A 21514-nucleotide genomic window follows, 5' to 3' on the forward strand; every position below is an offset into this window, starting at 1 on the left:
CGATACCGATTCAGATACTTGACACCCATATCGGCACTGATACCGATTCCAAAATCGGGGCAACTCTAATATTTATTAAAATATTTTTGACAAGTTGGAAGTAAGTTAGCAGATTTATTGCGTTCAAAATGGTTAATGTCACTCCACCAAAACAAAAAAAGATGACGATATTCACTTCGCCCGTAAAAGAGCTAAATTTATCTTCTAAAAATTTGGATGAGTCATTTGAAAAATACACCGCCAGCCTCTATTTGAACACCACCTCTATTTGACCGCCACTATAGAGTAAGGGTTGAAAATCTAACGCTATGGCGCTCAATTAGAGGTTTTACGGTATATATACTAGTGCCTAACACTCGGTGTGTTTATTGTTTGACTGTCTTGTGGAGAGTAAAGTAACGGGCGGTGACATCTACGGGCAGACATCTACGGGCAGACACCTACGGTGTCTTTTACAATTTGATTTGAAGAATTAAAACCTGTTTTAAAGGTTGAAAAAAATAATTATCAACTTGAGTTTTACGAGTAAAAATCACTTCAAATCTAGTAAAAACAAATACAAACTTGTGCCCATAATGAGTTTCATAAAACATTTAGACCCTACTACTGCAATGCTTTATAAGCCAGGAAGAGTTAAGTTTGAGCGAAACTAACATATAGAGACAGAATATCCAGCATATTAGCAAGACAGCAAAGAGCAGGAAAGTACCTTCCAATGTGGAACAGCATGAGCAAATATATTATCTTCATCAGAATCGGGTCGAACAGTTGTATAGGCTTCAATGAGTGGGTTGAAGGCCAGGTCCCTGCAACACACATGTATGTAGCAGTTACCGCCATACATGTGTGATAACAGATGCTTGTGGGCTTCCTGTTCTCAACACTACAGTGCTACTTCCACCTACTGTACGAAAGAAATTGTATTAAGAAAGGCTTATGAAAAGCCCTATTACTTATGAAAGCCTCTGCATAAAGATTTTTTTGATTTGAAACAATTTTTCAAAGAAATAATGGCTCTTATTATGAAAGAAATTGTTAACAAAGATGAGAAAGGCGAAATTTCTAAAACATTCACTGCTAATCCCAAATCCTCTCCATTTTTCCAATGAGGCTCATGACGATCGGGAAGCCTTAGTCTCATGGGAGTGAAATTTTTGAAAGCCCAACATATTAGAGCAGTTTTTTTCAGCTTTAGTTAGTGTTTATTGCAACTCCATTCGTGGTCTATTAACTTCTATTCTATGGATCCCAAGGAAGTGGTGAAAAAAAGTGGTGAAAAAGAAAGAATTTTTTTTATCCATATAAACAATGCAAGAGATAATTGAAGTCCAAAAATGCCCCGATAGTGGAGTAATAAATCTACGAAACAATAAACAAAATGCCTTATCACCTACATTAGGTACAACTCTCATTTTTATGCTTAACGTGCAGTAATTTAATTCTACCATGGATGCATTTGTTACATGTTGTCAATCATTTTTGTCATGCATAAAAGTCCGATTTAAAGCGGGCTCGGAACCGATTAGGGTATATATATATATATATATATATATATTGTAATCACAGTTTCTACTCACATAACTTTCATGTTATGAAATGATTTTATAAATAAAGGTATAACCATACTTAATACGACCTTCTACATAAACAGTAAAGTTTGCCACCTATGACAGGGCTTCTTGATCAAGGGTGTTCACATAAATCCCTCTGCTGACAGCCTTCCTAAATGAGCCGCTGTCTATGACATATATTTGATTAATAAAAGATCAATACGTTAGAAGATCGGCAAAACCATGGCGATAGACGTATATACACCTGCTAACATTGATGAAATAAGGCTGATACAATTGTAGTGATACAAATGTAAAGATCAACTCTATCGAAAAAATATTGCTCATCACAGAAAGTAGGCCATGAATAATCAATCTACGTGTAAATAGTGCAAGAGCAAGAAATGCGGGGATCAGAAACTCCAGGTAATAAAATGCTTTCATAAATCACAAAAGTAGAAAACAGACAAACAAAAGAAAACCATACATATTTATCATTTTGCAATATCAAAGGAATAATTGATAATTAAGAAAAATGACCTAATTTCGGTTGCAGGATGTAGCTAATCCAGAGGTAACTAGCAAGGATGATGCAAAGTTGACAGATTCTTCCTTGACCATAAATAGCCTCACCTTAAGTTGCGATGAACAAGCTTCAGAGGATGACAGGTGTCAGCAGGTGTTGGCCTACAGCCAAATATGCCATGGTACCACCTGGCATATGACATTCCACCAAATAATCTATCTAAAAGAATGCTGGATAATTGACTACAATATGTGACTGAAAACAATATTCATGTACAATAACAACATTCATAAACATATTCGACTTTCATGTTTCACCAGGTCTTTAACACAAACCATGGGAAAATTGAGGTACTATGTTTCTAAAATATATACATGTAGCAGTAAAAATGTCAAACAGTCAACCCTCGACATACAACGTTATTCTGTTCCTGTATAAGCATTGTATATCAAATTCGTCATGTCAGGCAAATTTTTATACAAATATGAATACACATTTTAATTTTGCTGCATGCGTGACTATTTTATAAGTAGTCATTTTAAACTTGAGTATTTTATAAGTTGTCATTGTATATGTGACCATTTTTATATGACCATTTCATAAACAAATAATTGATAAGTAATCACTTTGCAAGTGAGTATTTTATAAGTAACCATTTTGTAAGTAAAAATTTTATAAGTGACCATTTTATGATTGAACATTTCATAAATAATCATTTCAAAAGGAACCATTTCAAAACTGACCATTTTGTAAAAGAGTATTTCGTATGTGCGTATTTTGATTTCATCATAATCCATTTTTAAAAGATCATGGAAGTCTACCATTAATTCAGTAATAATATCGCCTGTTCATTATCAAATATTATTAAGCGATACCAAAAGTAAACAAATCACTGATAAACATCGCTAATGTCAATTGGCAAATCATATGCCTTTCTCCATGTTTCTCAAAAGATATGACCGCAAAATTACATGTCACAATTGTCTAGTATAAACCCACCTTAGTGGAAGCTGCAAAGTGATAAACAGTAAAATCAGAGAATAACCAAAATATATGGAAACAAAAAACCGTAGACTTACCTGGAGATATTTTAGGACACGGCTGACAAGCCAGCATATGAGAACCAACTTCTACTTTCATCAGGTCTTTATTACCTCTTCCAACAGAGAACTGAAGCTGACGACGTGACAGTTGAGCGACACGTGATTGCTTAGCATGCCTAGTAGGCGCAGACCTTGGTGTAGCCTGACTACCAGCGAGAAGAGGAGGCAATTGAGGTTGGGTGGTAGCCTGTGTACCATTATGTTGAGTAGATGAAGCTCTGGAAGGGATGCAATGGTTTGGACCTCCATAAAGAACATAGGAGGCAAGAGATGGTCCTGAAAAATGAATGGTAAAAGGTTAAGGAATGCCGGAGCCAGTATGTTTAAAAACTATTAGAAAAAGGCCTCAACTTTTAGCTTGAAGCCCTATTCAAGTGTTAAAGAAGATGTGAGCGAAAATATTTTTTCACTCGTAAAATCCCTTTTTCATATCCTACTTTATTTTGATGAAGAAGTATCCAAGATTATATCAACAGTACAAACTTGTCTTTTCAAGTTATAATATGACTCACAAAGCTTCTACAACAACTTTGGATTTAAAAGGGGAGTGATAAACATTTACTGCAACTTACTATAACTCACCCTATATACAGTTACTATAACTTACACTAGATACAGCTGCTATAACTTACACTAGATACAGTTACTATAAATTACACCAGATACAGTTACTATAACTTACATTAGATACGGTTACTATAACTTACACTAGATACAGCTACTATAACTTAGACTAGATACAGCTACTATAACTTACACTAGATACAGTTACTGTAACTTACACTAGATATAGTTACCATAACTTACACTAGATACAGTTACTATAACTTACACTAGATACAGTTACCATAACTTACACTAGATACAGCTACTATAACTTACACTAGATACAGTTGCTATAACTTACACTAGATACAGTTACTATAACTTACACTATATACAGCTACTATAACTTACACTAAATACAGTTACTATAACTTACACTATATACAGTTATTATAACTTACACCAGATACAGTTACTATAACTTACACCAGATACAGTTACTATAACTTACATTAGATACAGTTACTATAACTTACACTAGATACAGCTACTATAACATACACTAGATACAGCTACTATAACTTACACTAGATACAGTTACTATAACTTACACTAGATACAGTTACTATAACTTACACTAGATGCAGTTACTATAACTTACACCAGATACAGTTACTATAACTTACATTAGATACAGTTACTACAACTTACACTAGATACAGCTACTATAACATACACTAGATACAGTGACTATAACTTATGATAGATACAGTTACTATAACTTACACTAGATACAGCTACTATAACTTACACTAGATACAGCTACTATAACTTACACTAGATACAGCTACTGTAACTTACACTAGATACAGCTACTATAACTTACACTAGATACAGTTACTATAACTTACACTAGATACAGTTACCTTACTATAACTTGGAGTAACTTGATCCCTGTTTGTTTTCATTTTCTATTAAATTTTTAACAAGTTTAAGACTTGTTAAAAATTTAATAGAAAATGAAAACAAACAGGGATCAAGTTACCTTACTATAACTTGGAGTAACTTGATCCCTGTTTGTTTTCATTTTCTATTAAATTTTTAACAAGTTTAAGACTTGTTAAAAATTTAATAGAAAATGAAAACAAACAGGGATCAAGTTACTCCAAGTTATAGTAAGGTAACTGTATCTAGTGTAAGTTATAGTAACTGTATCTAGTGTAAGTTATAGTAGCTGTATCTAGTGTAAGTTATAGTAGCTGTATCTAGTGTAAGTTATAGTAGCTGTATCTAGTGTAAGTTATAGTAGCTGTATCTAGTGTAAGTTATAGTAACTGTATCTATCATAAGTTATAGTCACTGTATCTAGTGTATGTTATAGTAGCTGTATCTAGTGTAAGTACAAAATTTCACAGCTTTTCAAGTTTAAGACTTGAAAAGCTGTGAAATTTTGTTAGATTTTGAGCACAGCATGTTAGAAATTATTCCGTAGGTTAAAATAAATATTTGCTAAATTTTTGTTCTGTATAGCAATGTAAGTCGGACATAAATGGGATCATACATTGAGGTTTATGATAGCCCATCGGACACTTAGTTTGATTTGCCCTGAGGCCACCCTTTCAGACATATTAGCTATGAAAGCCACCCCTTCATACATATCAGCTATGAAGTAAATTCCAGACACATTTTAACTCACCTGATACTTGTATGTAGCTAGTGGTGTCAAGAAGCTTCTCGAATATCTGATATTCACCAGTCAGTAGCTTGAACAGGTAACCTCCATACCTAAAGCATTAAAATATCGATCATCATTTACGTATTTCTTTTCACAGTTGGGGTTATCCGTCAAAAGAGTCCTGCCAAACTGAGTTAAAGTTCTGACAAAATTATTGAAATTATTATCGTTTCCGCAGATTGAGCGTACAGAGCATAAACTACGACAACTATATGAAATATATGCTATTCTCCTTTTAGAAACATTAGGTAAGAGTAGCCTGCTATAAGCAACTCTCTCATGATCTTTCTTAATTGATTTATACATTTCATGAGTTTCCTGTTGCCTACCTCAGCTTTTCTGACAGGGTTGTCGCCCTGTGCGCGGAAACAATTTATGACTAGATGCTTTTCCTGACATCCTGTGGCAGGGCTCAAACCACTGTCCTGCCGCTAGATATTCCCAAGTGTTAACCAATACATCACCGAACAGGAACGAACGTTATGAGTAGCCATAATAAGCAATGCTACTAAATATCATCTTTAGCCTAGCATCCTCACTTTATAACAAATTTCAACTGGCAGTAAAAAAGGGCCTGCACTTATTAACCACACCCACAGGCTAAAAAGAAGTATGGCACGTGAATTTCATAAACTTAATAAAGAAATAACTCTTTTCTTTTTGAAGTTGTACAAACCAAATGGACTAGTGTGACGATATGTTTAAATGCTGCCAACTAGGCATTTGTACTGCTGCCTATGATATACCTCATAGAAGCGTATATAGCAAAAAACCTATTTCTAAAGCAGCAACCATGGCAGACCTTGCATGTGCTGTTTTGTGTGCTGTTTTGTGATAAAACTTTTATAAACGCAAAATTCAGTAGTAATAAACATGGCTCACTTCATAAGGTCACAAACCTGAAAAGTTTGACAAACCACAAGTGTGACGCCATTTTTAGGTTGACCTAAAAATAGCATCACACTACTGCGTGCGCATAGGTCGTGCTTCTTTCTGAAAGCAAGACCTACTCGTATGCGCACGCAGAAGTGTGACGCCGTTGATCGAAAAGGCTGTTTCCATTGCCCAAATATGGCACATTACCTGAGTATTTCGCTTCCCAACAGGGACACTGAATCCTGACAAAATGAGAGTGACACAACTGTTTCCATGACGACATGACGACATAGCAGCCCCATATGGGAATGTGTCACTAAGCAATCATTGTATGGAAACTCAGTAAATGAATTTAACATCGTGGGTCCAGCGTGTGCCAACCTTAAGACCTTACGAATGGTTCATCCCTGCATCAGCAATACATCACATCAACAATACATTTGACACAGAGGACTAATCTGATAGGTTCCGAAGCGTTACAGCTTCGGTGAATAAAATAAGATACCGTCTGTATAGGTTGGCCCAGGTGAGTGATCTGAGAAGTCCATAAGCGAGGACTCGCCGAGAGGTCTGCTGGTGATTAATATATGGCTCAATGACTCGGTGATTTAGCACCTGTAGATATCAAAAACCTTTCAGAGTTGAGACATAAAGCTACAGTGCGCTAGTTCTATTTATTCCTTGAAGGAGAAAACTACATACTTTTGTTTTAGGTCATTTCGAGTGACATAAGAATTAAAACCTATCACTAGATTATATCGGTATATCACCTATCATATAACGATACTTATTATGATCTCTCCATTTCAAGTTAGTAACGAAAGAATTAAAACTTATCACTAGATTACCAACATAATAAATGCTTGAATAAATAGGATTTTGAATGAAATATGATTAGTGTGATTCAACTACCATATGGTTTATGATCTGGATAACCTTATTCAAATAACACAAGGAGTTGATCCACGACAATTCTCCTATTCGGATAACTCATGGCTTCAATTTTAAAAGGTGTAAAGCTTTTATGAGAACTAGTACCCTAGCAGTCCAGTTCACCGCGAGAGATCATAATCATCTGTATATAATTATATTATCAGTAATAACTTGTAGTAATTATCTGCACAATTATTCCAAGATGTAGCAATGTGGTAGAATTCCTGGCAGTAAAGCTTAATATCTGCATTCTAATCCTGTGCGATGGAATCTTTTTTCAACATCCAATCACAGCATCGGACACAGTATTTGTGATAGTAGATTGTATAATTTGACTAAAATTGGAGTTATCTTACATGAGGGCCATGAGAGCCGAAGGGCTTCTGCCAGGTTAAAGCAAGCATTATAAGTATTTATGGACTTATTCATTATGATCAACTTCATTCAGATACTGCCATTCCCTGCTTAAACTTGCTTGCAAGCATTGAGTGAGTATGGTGATCCATATGACATATAGTCGAATAATTATCACAGAAACTAAAATTGATGTTTTTATTAACTTTTGTATGAAAAAATTGTGACAATAGCAGACGAAGCTCTATAAATAGCTTACTATCAGCCAATAACACGTCAACATCAAAAATATATCAAAACAACATAATTTGAGCATTAAATTTTCTACAAAGTGCCGTGTGGCTGTTATGAAACTAAGACTTTATTGCAGAAGAATTAGAGATATTTTAGACATTTTAATATCTTTAAAATAATATATCTAAGATTAATATCTCCTAAAGATATTCAATGCCTTTAAGAGACATCGAACTAATCACCTACAAGGTTTGCAACAGTTTTAAAACTGTATTCACAGAAACGTCAAATGAACACACTTCAGAACCACAAATAATTATACAGATCTAAGTGCCTAACTTTACAGTCTGCCGTTACATACCTCTAAATATTCAGAGTATGATGAAGATTTAATAGGAGAGACGACAGTTTCTGGTAGTGTCACATTCTTACCCTCTACACTGCAGACTACGACTACTTCGTGTTCATCAAGAAACCAAATCGGTAAACCTGAAAAAAACATTTTTTTTCGAGAACCTACATGTAAAACTTTTTTCAGAAAAAGCTTTACATGTAGGTTTTAAACGGTTAGAATAGGATATACATGTATACTGGTGATTTAAGATAAAAGAGGGAACAGGTACAAGCATGATTCATTTTAGAGTACAAGTTGAAACAATGTGAACAATTCAATTAGACTTACACAACATTTATGTATATTTTATCTTACCAGAAATTGCCTGTATTTTTCTATCATTTGCAATTGTTTTGGATGTTTAAGGTGATCTGGTTGCCAAGATGTTCTAAGATTAAAATCAATAAAACTTAATCGCATTAAAACGCTTAGAGCAATCGTAAGTGCGATTATGATGTAATTAATTAATATGATGTAAACTAAAATTTTAGTTTATTTTATCACAAAGCATCGATATGTTTCTATCATTTGCGATTATTTTTGATGTTTGAGGAGGTCTGACTGCTGGGATGTTTCAAGATTAAAATTGATAACACTTGATCACGGTTAAAACGCTCAGATCAACCGAAAGTGTAATTACAATATTTATAGCCAGAAAGAGACTGACAGAATAGAGATGAGTAACGCCGCAACTTCAACGCAACAGCTGATATCAACTGCTGCAATGGTAACAACTAGTGACATCATTTCGCACATACTTTTCTGCTGAGTGTTTAACCGTGATCAAGTTTTATCAACTTTAATCTTGAAACATCCTGGCAGTCAGACCTCCTCAAACATCAAAATAATCACAAACGATAGAAAATACCGAAATTTTCTGATAAATTCTGCAAAGAAATTGTGTACGTTTATCATTAAAGTAAGTAATTAAATTACTTGCAAGATTTTGAGAGAGAGACTTCATTTATTGATTGATTTGATTTAACCTTGAGTTTGCTGCTTCAGTATCTTTGAAGTTGAGCTTGTGTTAGGGCACTCAGTCTGCCAACATTTGTTGAAGGCAGACGGTTAACATCTAGTCCATCGAACCAAACCAACATTTAGTCAACACTTGTTAATCTTTTCTTGTTATAAATTTGTCTAAATAGAAAACTTTGAGAGCAGCTGTAGCCTCGTGGTCTAGAACTGCTGACCTGCAAACAACAATTTGGGGTTCAATTCCCGAAGAAGGTCGCTGGTGGTGACAGGAATAACATTCAACCTTAAATTGCTCTCTGCAACTGGCCATGTCTGCAGCCGAGATTTCCTTACCACTAGACTCGGACATTTCCAACCAAGAACGGAGAGTCATTGTTTGTACAACAATGACTCCTAAAACAAGGCTCCTAAAACACACACAGCCTTTCCTTGCAGTAAGCTAAGCAGACATCATATTCGATCTTCGAGGGATTGTTCGCAGGCATTCACTGACACACATGCACCCAAGTAGAAAACTTGGGAAGGAGAATACAGCTAGACCTCTACAAACAACTTTAGTTTATGCTTGGTATGCTATCAGAGATGGGTACGCCATTTGCGATTTGCCAGTATAAAAGTTATATTCTTTATTTTCCTTCTGAAGTGCCTATTCATTCATTTCTTTATAATTGTTTTCTAGACATTTTTATCAATCTGAATCAACTTAAATTTCTATCATTCTCTTACTCATTATTACTCTGAAATATACTTACATCTGTCCATAAACACAGGACATGGACACAGGAGTTAATACATGGATTATGATGATGAACTCGAGGGAGTTTATGGACAGATGTAAGTATATTTCAGAGTAATAGAGAGTAAGAGAATGATAGAAATTTAAATCGATTCAGATTGATTGATGAGAATGTCTAAAGAAGAATTAGAAAGAAATAAATGAATAGGCTGTTACAGGCACTTCAGAAGGAAAAGAAAGATTATAACTTATCCACTGGCAAATCGCAAATGGCGCACCGGTCTTCGATAGTATGCTAAAACCTTAATATGTTGAGCTGAATACACCTCAATTTGTTCAATTCATTACACACACCATAAATCTAGGATCATTTCTTTAAAAACACTGCAGGTAGTTTCACATAGGAGTAACACAAATACGTTATAGAAACATGTGAAACAAGATGCTACAAATAGACTAATAAAAAAGCAACCAAGGAAGTGTAAGCTTGGCTACGCAGAAGTGCACTCTGCAAATAAAATTCATAGCAGACATTTGGAAAGGCAGTAAAGGGAACTAACAGCAACACTAGTTGAAAAAAGCAACAACAGCAGAAAGTGAAGAACAGGACTTCAAAAGCGCACTAATCTATTGGATGTAATAATGACTGTTTATAACTTTATCTCATCCAACATCTAGAACCTACTCTATTTCTTGTCATCCTTTACTATTTGTCATGACCTCTCATTATTTTCTTCATACTTCTCTTTGCATAGGTTTTAAATCTCAATTGAGGGCTATCCAGCTTGCACTTTGCTTATTTCAATGGGTCTATGACAGTTATTGAGACATGATGGTGATCTATCCTTTCAAAATGTTCAAACCATTTCAAATTCATTAGATAAATTTGGCTTTGATAGATGGTGTTTTTGCTCTTTGGAATACTGCAGTATCAATCTAATCCCTCTAAGAGATAACCATGATTGATCGTAGATGTCACATGACATATGCTTGCAGTCGGTCAGTTTGCATACTGTAGCCAGTCAAGTGATGCTGCCGGCACCATAAACGATATACCTGGCACCTCACTTTGAACAAGATAATTGCTTCAGAACCTAGTCCTCAGATTTCAAAATGCTGCACTAGCATTTCACATCTTTAGGAGGGCTTCATGGTCCACCTTAGCACTGCCAGTTATAGTACTTCCGAGATATATAGGTCTTGATTTTATTGGCTTCCATTACTGGTGATTGTACATGATTTAGAGACACATTTTAGAAACTTCTACAGCGAACAAATGCACTCTGTGTTTTTAGTATTGATTATGACACTGAATTATCATGCAGCAATCATGATTCCGCTTACCAAAGCTTGCATGTCAGTGAAACTGTGAGATCCTAAAACACTATGATCAGCAATAACAAAATGTCATCAATATGAAATCATTCATGTTAGAAGGGTCATCTAAGCAGGAGCAGCTGGTCTCTGTGCCATCAGATTTCAACCCTTTTTATCTAGATCTGATATGTTGACCAGCTTATTGAACTGGTCAAAGAATTGCTAAAAGATTTTGTGTAACACATTCACAACACTATGGGTTAAAGTGTATCTATAATACCCATAGATATAGTAAACCCTAGATATGCGAATAATCAAAACAAGTGAGGCCTATAATTAGCATGACGCAACGTCATGGTGATGTGTAAAGTAAATCAGCTGATCAATGAACTCCTATTGACTTAACACTAAAAACTGCTCAATTTTTCCATAGTTTGTGCATGTGAAACTGCATATTTTATTGATAATATATAAAACTGACTTTGGATGAGTAAGGCAAGAATCTTAGACACATGGTAATGGATAATACCAATGATTTAGAAGCTTCTATATCATTGATAATACAAAGAGTGACCAAATAGAAATTAAACTAATAACTCTCTGCTGTAGAGTTTTGATTCTTCTTTTTAATATTGAGATACGTGTGACAGCAGGCTGTTACATGTATCTCAACAGTACCACGGCGGCAGCTTGTTGTCGAGGCTGTAGGTGTGTCCTGATTGTCAGAACCTGCAGATTGCTCATCATCATGGATAGTAGTATCACCAGGTGTAGTATTTTCAGGGTCAGGTATTATGGTGCTGGCTGCTGTCTGAGATGTTCTTCCATGTTTCGGCAGGCTTTCTGTTCTTATGGTTGGTGTCCGTCTTTTCACAACTTTTGGCTGACGGTAGGTTGGATAAGCTGTAAATAATGTAGGCGTTGCGCCAGATTGTAGCATTGGTTTTTTTCCAATACCTGATGGAACCTTGTAGCAATCTTCCTTAAATTGTCCACTGCATAAAACAGAGCTTGATCCTTGAGTCCAATCCTGTCTTGGCACCACTTTTACCCAAGCATTATCGGTTACAGCTCGTTTCTCATTTGGAAAGCAGTGAAACGCCAGATTTGGACATTTCTCATGATTGCTTGAACATCCTTAGGCACAGCACCAGCTGCGGCTTGACTTTTTCTTAGCCTAAACATTAACAATACATACATGTAGTAGAATGAATATCATTACATTACTTGGAATGAGACAAAAAAGGTATTTGATCAATCATGCTAAGCTAGATTACAACCCTATCAGCTGAGAGACAAGTGTGTAATATGTGTTATTGTAATCAGTCTAGACACTCTTTCTTTTGATAGTCCCAAGCATTCATTTACTTCACTTTCAATTCAGAATAATCATAGAAAGGTATGTTCGTTGTTATGAGACCATGATAAGACAAGTTCAGTTGAGTTGGTAGTTAGTTTCCAGTAGTTTCTTACAATGTGAACCAATGGTATAGTACACGTGCAAAGGTTAGGTTTACCAAGTATTTAAAATTTTTATTGTGGGTTCACATACCTGGGGTGTTGTAGTCTCCTCTGATGACATTTCACCAAGAATTTGGTCTTATTGTAACGTTTATGACTTACAAACTAGTAGGACAAGCATGCTTTCACTACTAAACTCATTGCTCAGCTGAAGGTTCTGTTGCCGTGATGCACATCACTGCGATGTAACGTCGTGAGAACAACAGCCAATTATAGGTCTCACTTTTGCTCCGTTGTAATGATAGCTATTCGCCAATCTAGGGTTTACTATATCTATGATAATACCTGAATTACCTTTAACTTGTCTAAAAAAATTATATATAGTCACTCTGAATGGTAGTTCTTATATTGTAAAATCAGAGCTCTATTTGAAAGGCAGTGCTCTGTAAGCAATGCAGTTTGGCTGGTAAATGCTTGATGTGTTTTATAATGCTACAAGTCTGTTAAAACAAGGCTAGTTTGTTTAATATTACCAAATCAGGTTCCTTATACATCTCTTAGTTTTAGTAATAGCGATTTTACAAGACATTGTTGTATTAGCAAAAGCCGATAGCATAATGAAGAAATGTCGGAAAGACCCGCAATATTACAATGAACAAAAAACATCTAGTACATCAGGGTACCATCAGGAAAGACAGTCAAACATACATCATATACATCAGCAGCCAGATTAGAAACTTCCAGTGGAGGTAACCATGAAAAAAGAAACGTCAATTACTGCCAGAAAACCATTAAAAGAAAGTTGAACTCTACCAAACATGACCAAAACCATTGGAGTTAGTCATGATTTCCAATCAGTAAACTCCCATGAGATACTTGAGACAAGTTCAGTCAATTACTAATCTTCTGAACATATAGAACAGAGCGCTAAGCACCTCACAGGCTAATAGAGATATTTATTTAAAGTAGAGCTGCACAATGATCGCGTTAAATAAACGATTAACGCGGTCTATACAAATAAACGATAAACTGAGTTGGGCCAATTAATCTTCAATTAAAATGCAACCGCGATGATGATCTTGATGTGGTTCCTTTCCTTTGTACTATTTAGTACCATACCGTTAATGTAGCAGGTTACTAGCATTTAATTTACTAACCAATAAATATTATGACAAACAACCCTTTCTTACCAATAAATTAAACCACAACTATTTTGCGCTCAACTATGAAAACACATTGAGTCGCTAACATTAAACTTGTTTATACAATACAATGCACAAGCGCCGTGTCGATCTAGCTGTAAGCAGCCATGTTGTTAGTTGTTTGAACATGTTTCTATGTAATAGCAACAAAAGTGATTTCAGTATTATTTAATACGTATCTTAAGGTTTATTTTTGTTTATTTCTAAAAACTTTCTTAAAAGTAAATTATACATGTTTTTCATTTTTCAAAAAAATCACAACCATATTTCAGCTTCAGAATATTAGTAATATAAGATTGACACTTTATTGGAACACGAAAGCAGAAAAATGTCTTCCACCCTAGGTAGCGCATTTCTATAAGTTGTTGGAAGCGTAAACAAGAAAGCGAAGTGCAGTATATGCCAGAAAGAATTTGCTTACCACCACAGCACATCATCATTAGGATATATTTTAACTGATTCTCCTCCTACCGTGCAGAAATCATCACCAGCTGTCGCAGACAACAACTAATACTACTGACTACCGGCACTACTGTCCCTGTGAGCGGCTATTCTCTAAAGCTGGCAATATTGTATGTAGGAAGAGGGCATCTCTCTATTCAGATAATGTCAATAAACTGTGCTGCCTCAACTCTTGGCTGGCTTAATTATAGACTTTCATAGACAGTTTTCATACTCATAATAATTATTACATTGTAACTTATGTACATTGTACATAACATGTACTACTGCTAACAATTGTCTAAAATATAATTAATCTATATGTAGCTGTATTATTTGTTTTTGAATATGCAGGTTTTTGCTAGATTAATTCTAAGATTAATCGAAGATTAACTGGTTCAGACCAGTTATTAATCGCGATTAATTTTTATAATCGTTGTGCAGCTCTAATTTAAAGAGAGCAGCTCCAATGTCTCAATCTCTCTTTCCCCTCTGCTTGCTAAGGCCTTTTTCTCTGCCTGTGGAGCCTCTCTCTTTTCCCTGCTTCTGAAGGCTCTTCCCCACCACCTACTGACCTCTTTTCCCCTTGTGCCTGCAGAGCCTCTTTCCCCTGCATTCGGAGCCTTTTCCTCCATCATCAGCTGGGCCTATTCTCCGGAACTATTTCAACCGCTAAGTTTTTATATCTATGAACTGACATGACTCTCGTTTGACTGTCCAGACTCGGAGCTGTACTGGACAGAGCAACGAACATAGACTACCGTTCGAGTAAGGTTGTAACTTTTATTAGCTATTTTAACCTTTTGTCATTAATATTATTGTTCAAAACTTTGTTAGTTGTGTAATCTAATTGGTTGAGTAACAGAATAAAGAAGTAACTTTTACTGGTAATATCAGTATTGCTTAACACTTTCCCTAGTACCTGAACCAGTAATAATCAATAAATTTCTCGATAGCTAAGCAAAAGTGCTCAAACTGAACACAGTCAAAATAAAAAAATGATGACAAGGCAAATTCAGCACTGATGTTGTGTGGCTTCGGATTAGTTATGTACAACATTGTTATGAGTGGTTGTGGAGAAATTATGTTATGCATAACTAATCCGAATCCACACACAACATCAGTGTTGAATTTGCTTGTCTTATTATTCTATTTTGACCATGTTTAGTTTGAGCACTTTTGCCTAGCTTGTGGGAACTAATTTGATTATTACTGGTTCAGGCACAAGTGAAGGTGTTTGAGCTATTGTAAGCAATACTAATATTTACCAGTCAACGTTACTTCTTTATTCTATAAGACAAACAATGAAATACAGAACTAACAAAATTCTAAAACAATAATATAATATTAATGACAAACAATTAGAAGAGCTAATAAAAATTACACCCTTACTCGAACGGTCGTCTATGCTTGTTGATCAGTCCTGTACAGCTGTGAGTTTCGACAGTCAAACGAGAGTTGTGAGAGGCCATATGTAGAGAGTGTCAGCAGTTGAGATAGTGGTGTAGAAAAGGCTCAGCTGATGAAGGAGGCTCCATCGGTAGAGAAGAGAGAGGCTCCTCAGCAGGCAGAGGGGAGAGTGTCCAAGGAAGTCCTCAGGAAAAAGAGAAAGATGGAGTTAGAGATGGGGATAGAGATGCTGAGTCATTGGAGCTGTTCTCTTTTATAGATGTCTGGCTTGTGGGATGGTTAGCCTGTGGGTGTAGGTTGAGTGTTAAGGTTCAGTGCTTTCTGTCAGGCGTATGAAGATATTTTATTTGCGTAAGTCTTCAGCTGGTGCACGTGATGTCGGCGTGTAGGGTGGAGCTCGTAACTTACTCCTGGTATCTAGGTCATGCTTGACAGGGGTGGCAGATCTATATGTGTGTACTCATTTGATTCGTCTCTAATGTTTCTCTGATGGTTTTCTGGTGATGGTGATTGATAGGTTTAATTGCTTCCACTTCCCTTTGGCAGTTTCCACAAGCGGTGCTGATGCAGTTTCCATGACTGATTTCTTCTAATTCGGAAGTTTCCAATTTTCTTTTGACATTTTTAATTATTGTATCTTTTGACATCTTTTATGCGTCTTGCTGCTTGTACGCATTATCTGCTTATCCTATGGGCTGGCTGCATTCTGTTGTATATGCAGATGTCTCTTGTGCGTCTGACTATGTTACAGGAACTTGGGCTAAGAAAGCCAGATCGGTTTTGAGAGACAAAGCCTCTCACACAGGCTTGCAGGATTATGTAGCTTTTTCAGTGCATTGATAAAGCTAAGGAATAGCTGACTAGATACAGAGAAGGGTGTATAAGAGGCATTGTTCTTCCTCTTGCTACACAAGAGTGAACTTGTGGTGAGTGAATACACAACATGGCATCGTAGGCAAACTTAGTTTGCGGAGGACAGTGATAGTGTTGTCAGTGTTTAGTACTCAAATTGTCGTGTGGTGTAAGGAGAAGGATACAGTGTTATGTGTTCAGTGCTCGAATCGTCACGGGGACATTTGACAATGGTGTAAGAAGAAGTGATAGTGTTCAGTGATTTTGCTACAGGATTAATTACCTATTCGCTTCAGGAAGAGCGAGGGTAAGTGTTTTGATTACTTTTATGAAGTAATCGAGATAGCGGCCTTCATTATTTTTAACGATGGCCGCACTCAGGTTTAATGTCAATGACTATCCCAGGTTAGTTATTAGCTCTAGTGATGCAGCTAATTCTTACAAGTCTTGGCTGTCAGAATTTAATTTATGTGTAGAAGTTACCACTTTACAAATGGGTAAGGCTGAAGGAGGTCACGTTACCTTTAGCGGTCGCATTAAACTGCTTGCGATATTGAGTGCTATAGGTAAGGATGGCTGTAGAGCTTTACAGTCTGTAGGATTTAGTTTAGAGTCTCATGATTCTACTTATGAGCAGGCCATGGATCACCTAAATAAAATTTATGGTGGAGAGGAAACAATATATGTTAAGGTTATGGAATTCGTTACTTGTTCTCAAACATGTGATGAAAATGAAAGGGATTATATGTTAAGGGTTGAGAAACTCAGCAAGAATTTAAACTTTGATGTTGATGATAACAGGAAAGATTTTGCTCTTGCAATAGCTGTTAATGAACTCAGAGAGTCAATGCTACATAGGCAATTGATGCAGGAAAAGAATTTAGATTGGGCAAAGTTATGTGAAATTCTCAGAGCTAGGCAACTTGCTCGTGATTCAGAAGCAGTACTAAAAGATGCTAAGGCTAAAGCTAGAGGTAGAGAGGTTTCAGAAGTAGTGGCCATTGTTTCTAGGCAATCTAAAAATAAAACTAGAAGCACTAGTCGTTACTATAGTGAAGGTGCAGAAGTTCATAGAACTTCTCGGAAGGAGTGTGAGGACTATTATGATAATAGGTCTAAAAACAGGTACTCAAAGGCTGGATGTGGAACTTCAGGTCATGAGTCTATTAGAAATGAATGTAGAAGCCAACATAGAAACTCTATTAGATTTTCTAAGTATTTTAGTGCTGATAGACATAATTGGCGCACTAGGTGTGAGAGTGAACTTTCACCTAAAAGTGATAAATGTTACAACTGTCGTAGTCGGCAGCACCGGCTTCGCAGTTGTCCAGATGCTAAGTGCTTTACTTGCAATAGGAAAGGCCATACTAGTATTGAATGTGCTAGGAATGGTTCTGAAGACTCTCAGAAACAGGATTTTAACAGGTATCGCTATGATAGGAGTAGCAGTAGTGAAAGTGACAGGAATATGGACAGAGGTTCAGGTAGAGACAGGGACTACACACGTTCCCATCATCTTAGTATGAGTGAGGTTTTCTTCCTCTAGTCCTAAATGGCTAGATGATAAGATAGTCAGAACTTTAAAGGTAAATGATATGGAGGTTGATTTTGTGCTTGATACAAAGGCCGAGGTTTCAACAGTCACCGAAAAAGCAGCCAACAGGTTAGGCTTAAAGTTAAAAGCGCCATCAACTGTTTTGACTGCAGTAGATGGTTCCAAGTTAAAGGTAGTAGGCAAAGCAGATGTTCAGTTGAAAAGTAGACACAGATCTATGGTCACTCAGGTTCATTGTAGGGTTTTGTAAAAAAAACCGAAAACTCGGGTTGTTATTTGGAATTGCGTAATTAAGGAGACTTTACTGATCTGGAAGGTTGCCTCATAACTGATTTATTAGCAATAAGTAAGGCATTATCTAGTACCGTGAAGCCTGCAATTGCATAGTACTAATTAGATATAATCTGTCACAGATTCTGAGTGCTGTATATAGTATCATAAACAAAGTTATAGCATGACAATAGCTATTGCGCAATACGCTGATGAGTCATGATCATAAATTTAGAAGCATTGTTCTATTACTAGATTTTTCCTGAATGGATTTTCTGGAAGTTTCTAGAATAATTGTAAGGAGGTATAAATAGCCTGACTGCAGCAGTTCAAAAAAAATTCAGTTCACATTATACATGTCTACAAGTCAGCAATACAGGATTATTTTATACTCTCACAGCAATCCTCGGCATATTATTATATAGACACTATATTACTTATACATAGTTAGCCGCAGTATTACACCCGGACGTCTTAACTCTTAGCCTTGTGCAGACATCAGGATACAATCACAACACCAGATATATATCTCGAACCTGTCACATTGCATCACCACTTTGTGACATAATCCATATTTGAATAGTTATATAACAAGCAAAAAAACAAAGCAGTAATAAAACAAATAGTTCATTCTTCAAAATTGACAGAAACATAAGGTGTAATTCACTAACCTGTTCTTCTTTTTACGACAATTCCAACTAGTCTGATTTGAAGATAAACTGTGAAGCTATATATATATATATATATATATATATATATATATATATAGCAGCTGAAATTATTAGCTGTTGTAAATGCATTGTGTACAAAAGGTTTTAAGCCAGTTACACAGTTGCCTCCTAGACCGGTTACTGCTGGTGCACGTTGGCATCTTTCAGATGATGGCAAGTTGCCAAACTTTACAAATAGGTCTGATAGAAAATATAAAGGTCCCAGAGACGGGAAAGACAAGAAGCAAGGTCAACCAGGAAAGTTATCCATGAGGGATGGTACCAGCTCAGAAAAAGCTGTTCCCCAAACAAAGGTGCATGGTCGTAGCACCAGCTATGCAGAGACAGCTCAGAGTAAGCTGCAACCTTCCCTGAATCAGGTGAGCAGCTTCCTTCATGAAGTTCAGTCTGGTTTTATGTCGCGTGAGGTTATCCTACAGCATAAACATGCCCTTGCTGAGCGCAAGTCCAGGATAGAGGAGGAGTACAGGACGGCTATTGCGGCCGTAGAAGTTGACGATCACCAGTTCCAGCCGGAAATCGAGAATGAACAGGAGTCCAAGGCTGCCTTGAAAAACTTGGCTACCCTGAAAGACGAGGTTCTGAAGGACGCTAGACTGTCTGCTTCCCAGGCTAAGGTAAAGCCACCTACAGACAACCAGCTGTCTGTGGGGGGAAGGCCCACTTGGCTCCCCACACTTCCCATCAGGGAGGTGCAGAAGGGACTGCTTTGTCAGTAACCAGTTCTAGCCAAAAGGCTATTAAGGCTCAGTCAAAACCACCTACAGGCAACTAGCTGTCTGTCAGCGGGGAGGCCCACTTGGCTCCCCACACCTCGAAACGGGGAGGTGTAGAAGTTCCTGTCTCGACAGTAACCTGTACCAGCCAAGAGGCTAGCCATGCCAAAACAGGGGGCATGGTAACCCAGGGAAAGTCTTCTGGGGTTAAAGCGGTCGATGAGGCAGAGGCCCTGATGGAGGGTATGTCAGCCACTGAAGAGGAGTTTGGGAAATACCCTATATGTGATTCAGATGACCCGATGATGTCAGTTAAAGAAGGTGACCCCGATACCTAGTCACGACATGGGAGCAGGTGAAAACAGGAACAGGTATGTGCTCAGGACTTGCAGGTTAGAGCTGAAGGTGATAGGTTAGACTTGCAAGAGCCACTATGGCTCGGGGAGTAAGTATGGGAGAGGATGGACTCCACCCATACAGGTAAGGCCACTTTTGATTTAGTATTGGTTAACATCTGGTTCACAGGCCACTCTCATACTCATGTACAATTGCTAAGCTCCCGTGTAACACATTGGCGAGCTCATGATGATGCAGGCTCTATTAGAGTACCAGAGGATAGTATACATGCATGTCAGACATAAAGCTTGTTGCCTCCCAACATGATTGGTGGTTAAACCTATGTTTGAACCCCATCAGTTACAGGTGCTATGTTCAGGCTTCAAAGAAAAAAAGGGCATGTCGTATATGCAGATGTCTCTTGTGCGTCTGACTATGTTACAGGAACTTGGGCTAAAAAAGCCAGATAGGTTTTGAGAGACAAAGCCTCTCACACAGGCTTGCAGGATTATGTAGCTTTCTCAGTGTATTGATAAAGCTAAGGAATGGCTGACTAGATACGGAGAAGGGTGTATAAGAGGCATTGTTCTTCCTCTTGCTACACGAGAGTGAACTTGTGGTGAGTGAATACACAACACATTCCCTATTGGTATATTGTTTTCGCAGTATTTCTACACAACAACATAATCCTCCATAACCACTCATGACAGCATAACATGCCTTATTTCTCACTAAACACACATAACAACAGTATTGTCAACGATCGTTCCTTTGCAATCATTACCTTAAGTGGCTTTTACATCTAAAATTATTAAACAAAAGAAAGGGCTGACAAAATTTATCTAACAATAGAGCTGAAGCAAAAGTGTGAACAATTAACTTGTATCACGTATGTGACTGCTAAATGTTTGATTTATTTCGTCCACGCTTAGTTAGCGTCTCGTATTTTAGTTGCTGTTGAATCTCTTAAATTTTATTTGACATTCAACTAACCTAAATTTTTGATGAGAATATCCATACTTTGAAAGTTGTCACGTTTTGAATGATTTTAAACATTAACAGTTTTCCACCAGTGCGATGTATTTTCAGTTTTCGCGCAAGAAACCCATTGCTGGAGTTCATAAAAACCTAACGTTCCATAAGGTTAGGCTTCCGACTTTCGAAGGAATTGGACGAACTGGCTGCAGCTGCAATACATGTACGTCTTACGTAATACATGTACATGTATAAGGTTGGGACAAGGTGCGAGGTTTAGTTT

The 21514-nt window shown here is 36.8% G+C and overlaps 1 protein-coding gene across 1 annotated transcript in view; it reads right to left on the minus strand.

Moving 5' to 3' along the window:
- The window catches only part of LOC137400792 (telomerase reverse transcriptase-like), a 63726-nt gene extending 42377 nt beyond the window's left edge, over window positions 1–21349 (minus strand). Inside the window, exons 1-7 of the mRNA XM_068087130.1 lie at window positions 21250–21349; window positions 8219–8346; window positions 6842–6951; window positions 5422–5510; window positions 3156–3455; window positions 2184–2295; window positions 710–806 (exon numbers count right to left, since the gene is read on the minus strand). Of these exons, the coding sequence (XP_067943231.1) occupies window positions 710–806; window positions 2184–2295; window positions 3156–3455; window positions 5422–5510; window positions 6842–6951; window positions 8219–8346; window positions 21250–21274 (861 nt within the window). The 5' untranslated portion in view covers window positions 21275–21349. The remainder of the gene's footprint in view (window positions 1–709; window positions 807–2183; window positions 2296–3155; window positions 3456–5421; window positions 5511–6841; window positions 6952–8218; window positions 8347–21249) is intronic.
- Between the last annotated feature and the right edge of the window lie 165 nt (window positions 21350–21514).

The sequence above is a fragment of the Watersipora subatra genome, chromosome 7 (assembly GCF_963576615.1).
Source record: "Watersipora subatra chromosome 7, tzWatSuba1.1, whole genome shotgun sequence".
NCBI classification, from domain to species: Eukaryota; Metazoa; Bryozoa; class Gymnolaemata; order Cheilostomatida; family Watersiporidae; genus Watersipora; species Watersipora subatra.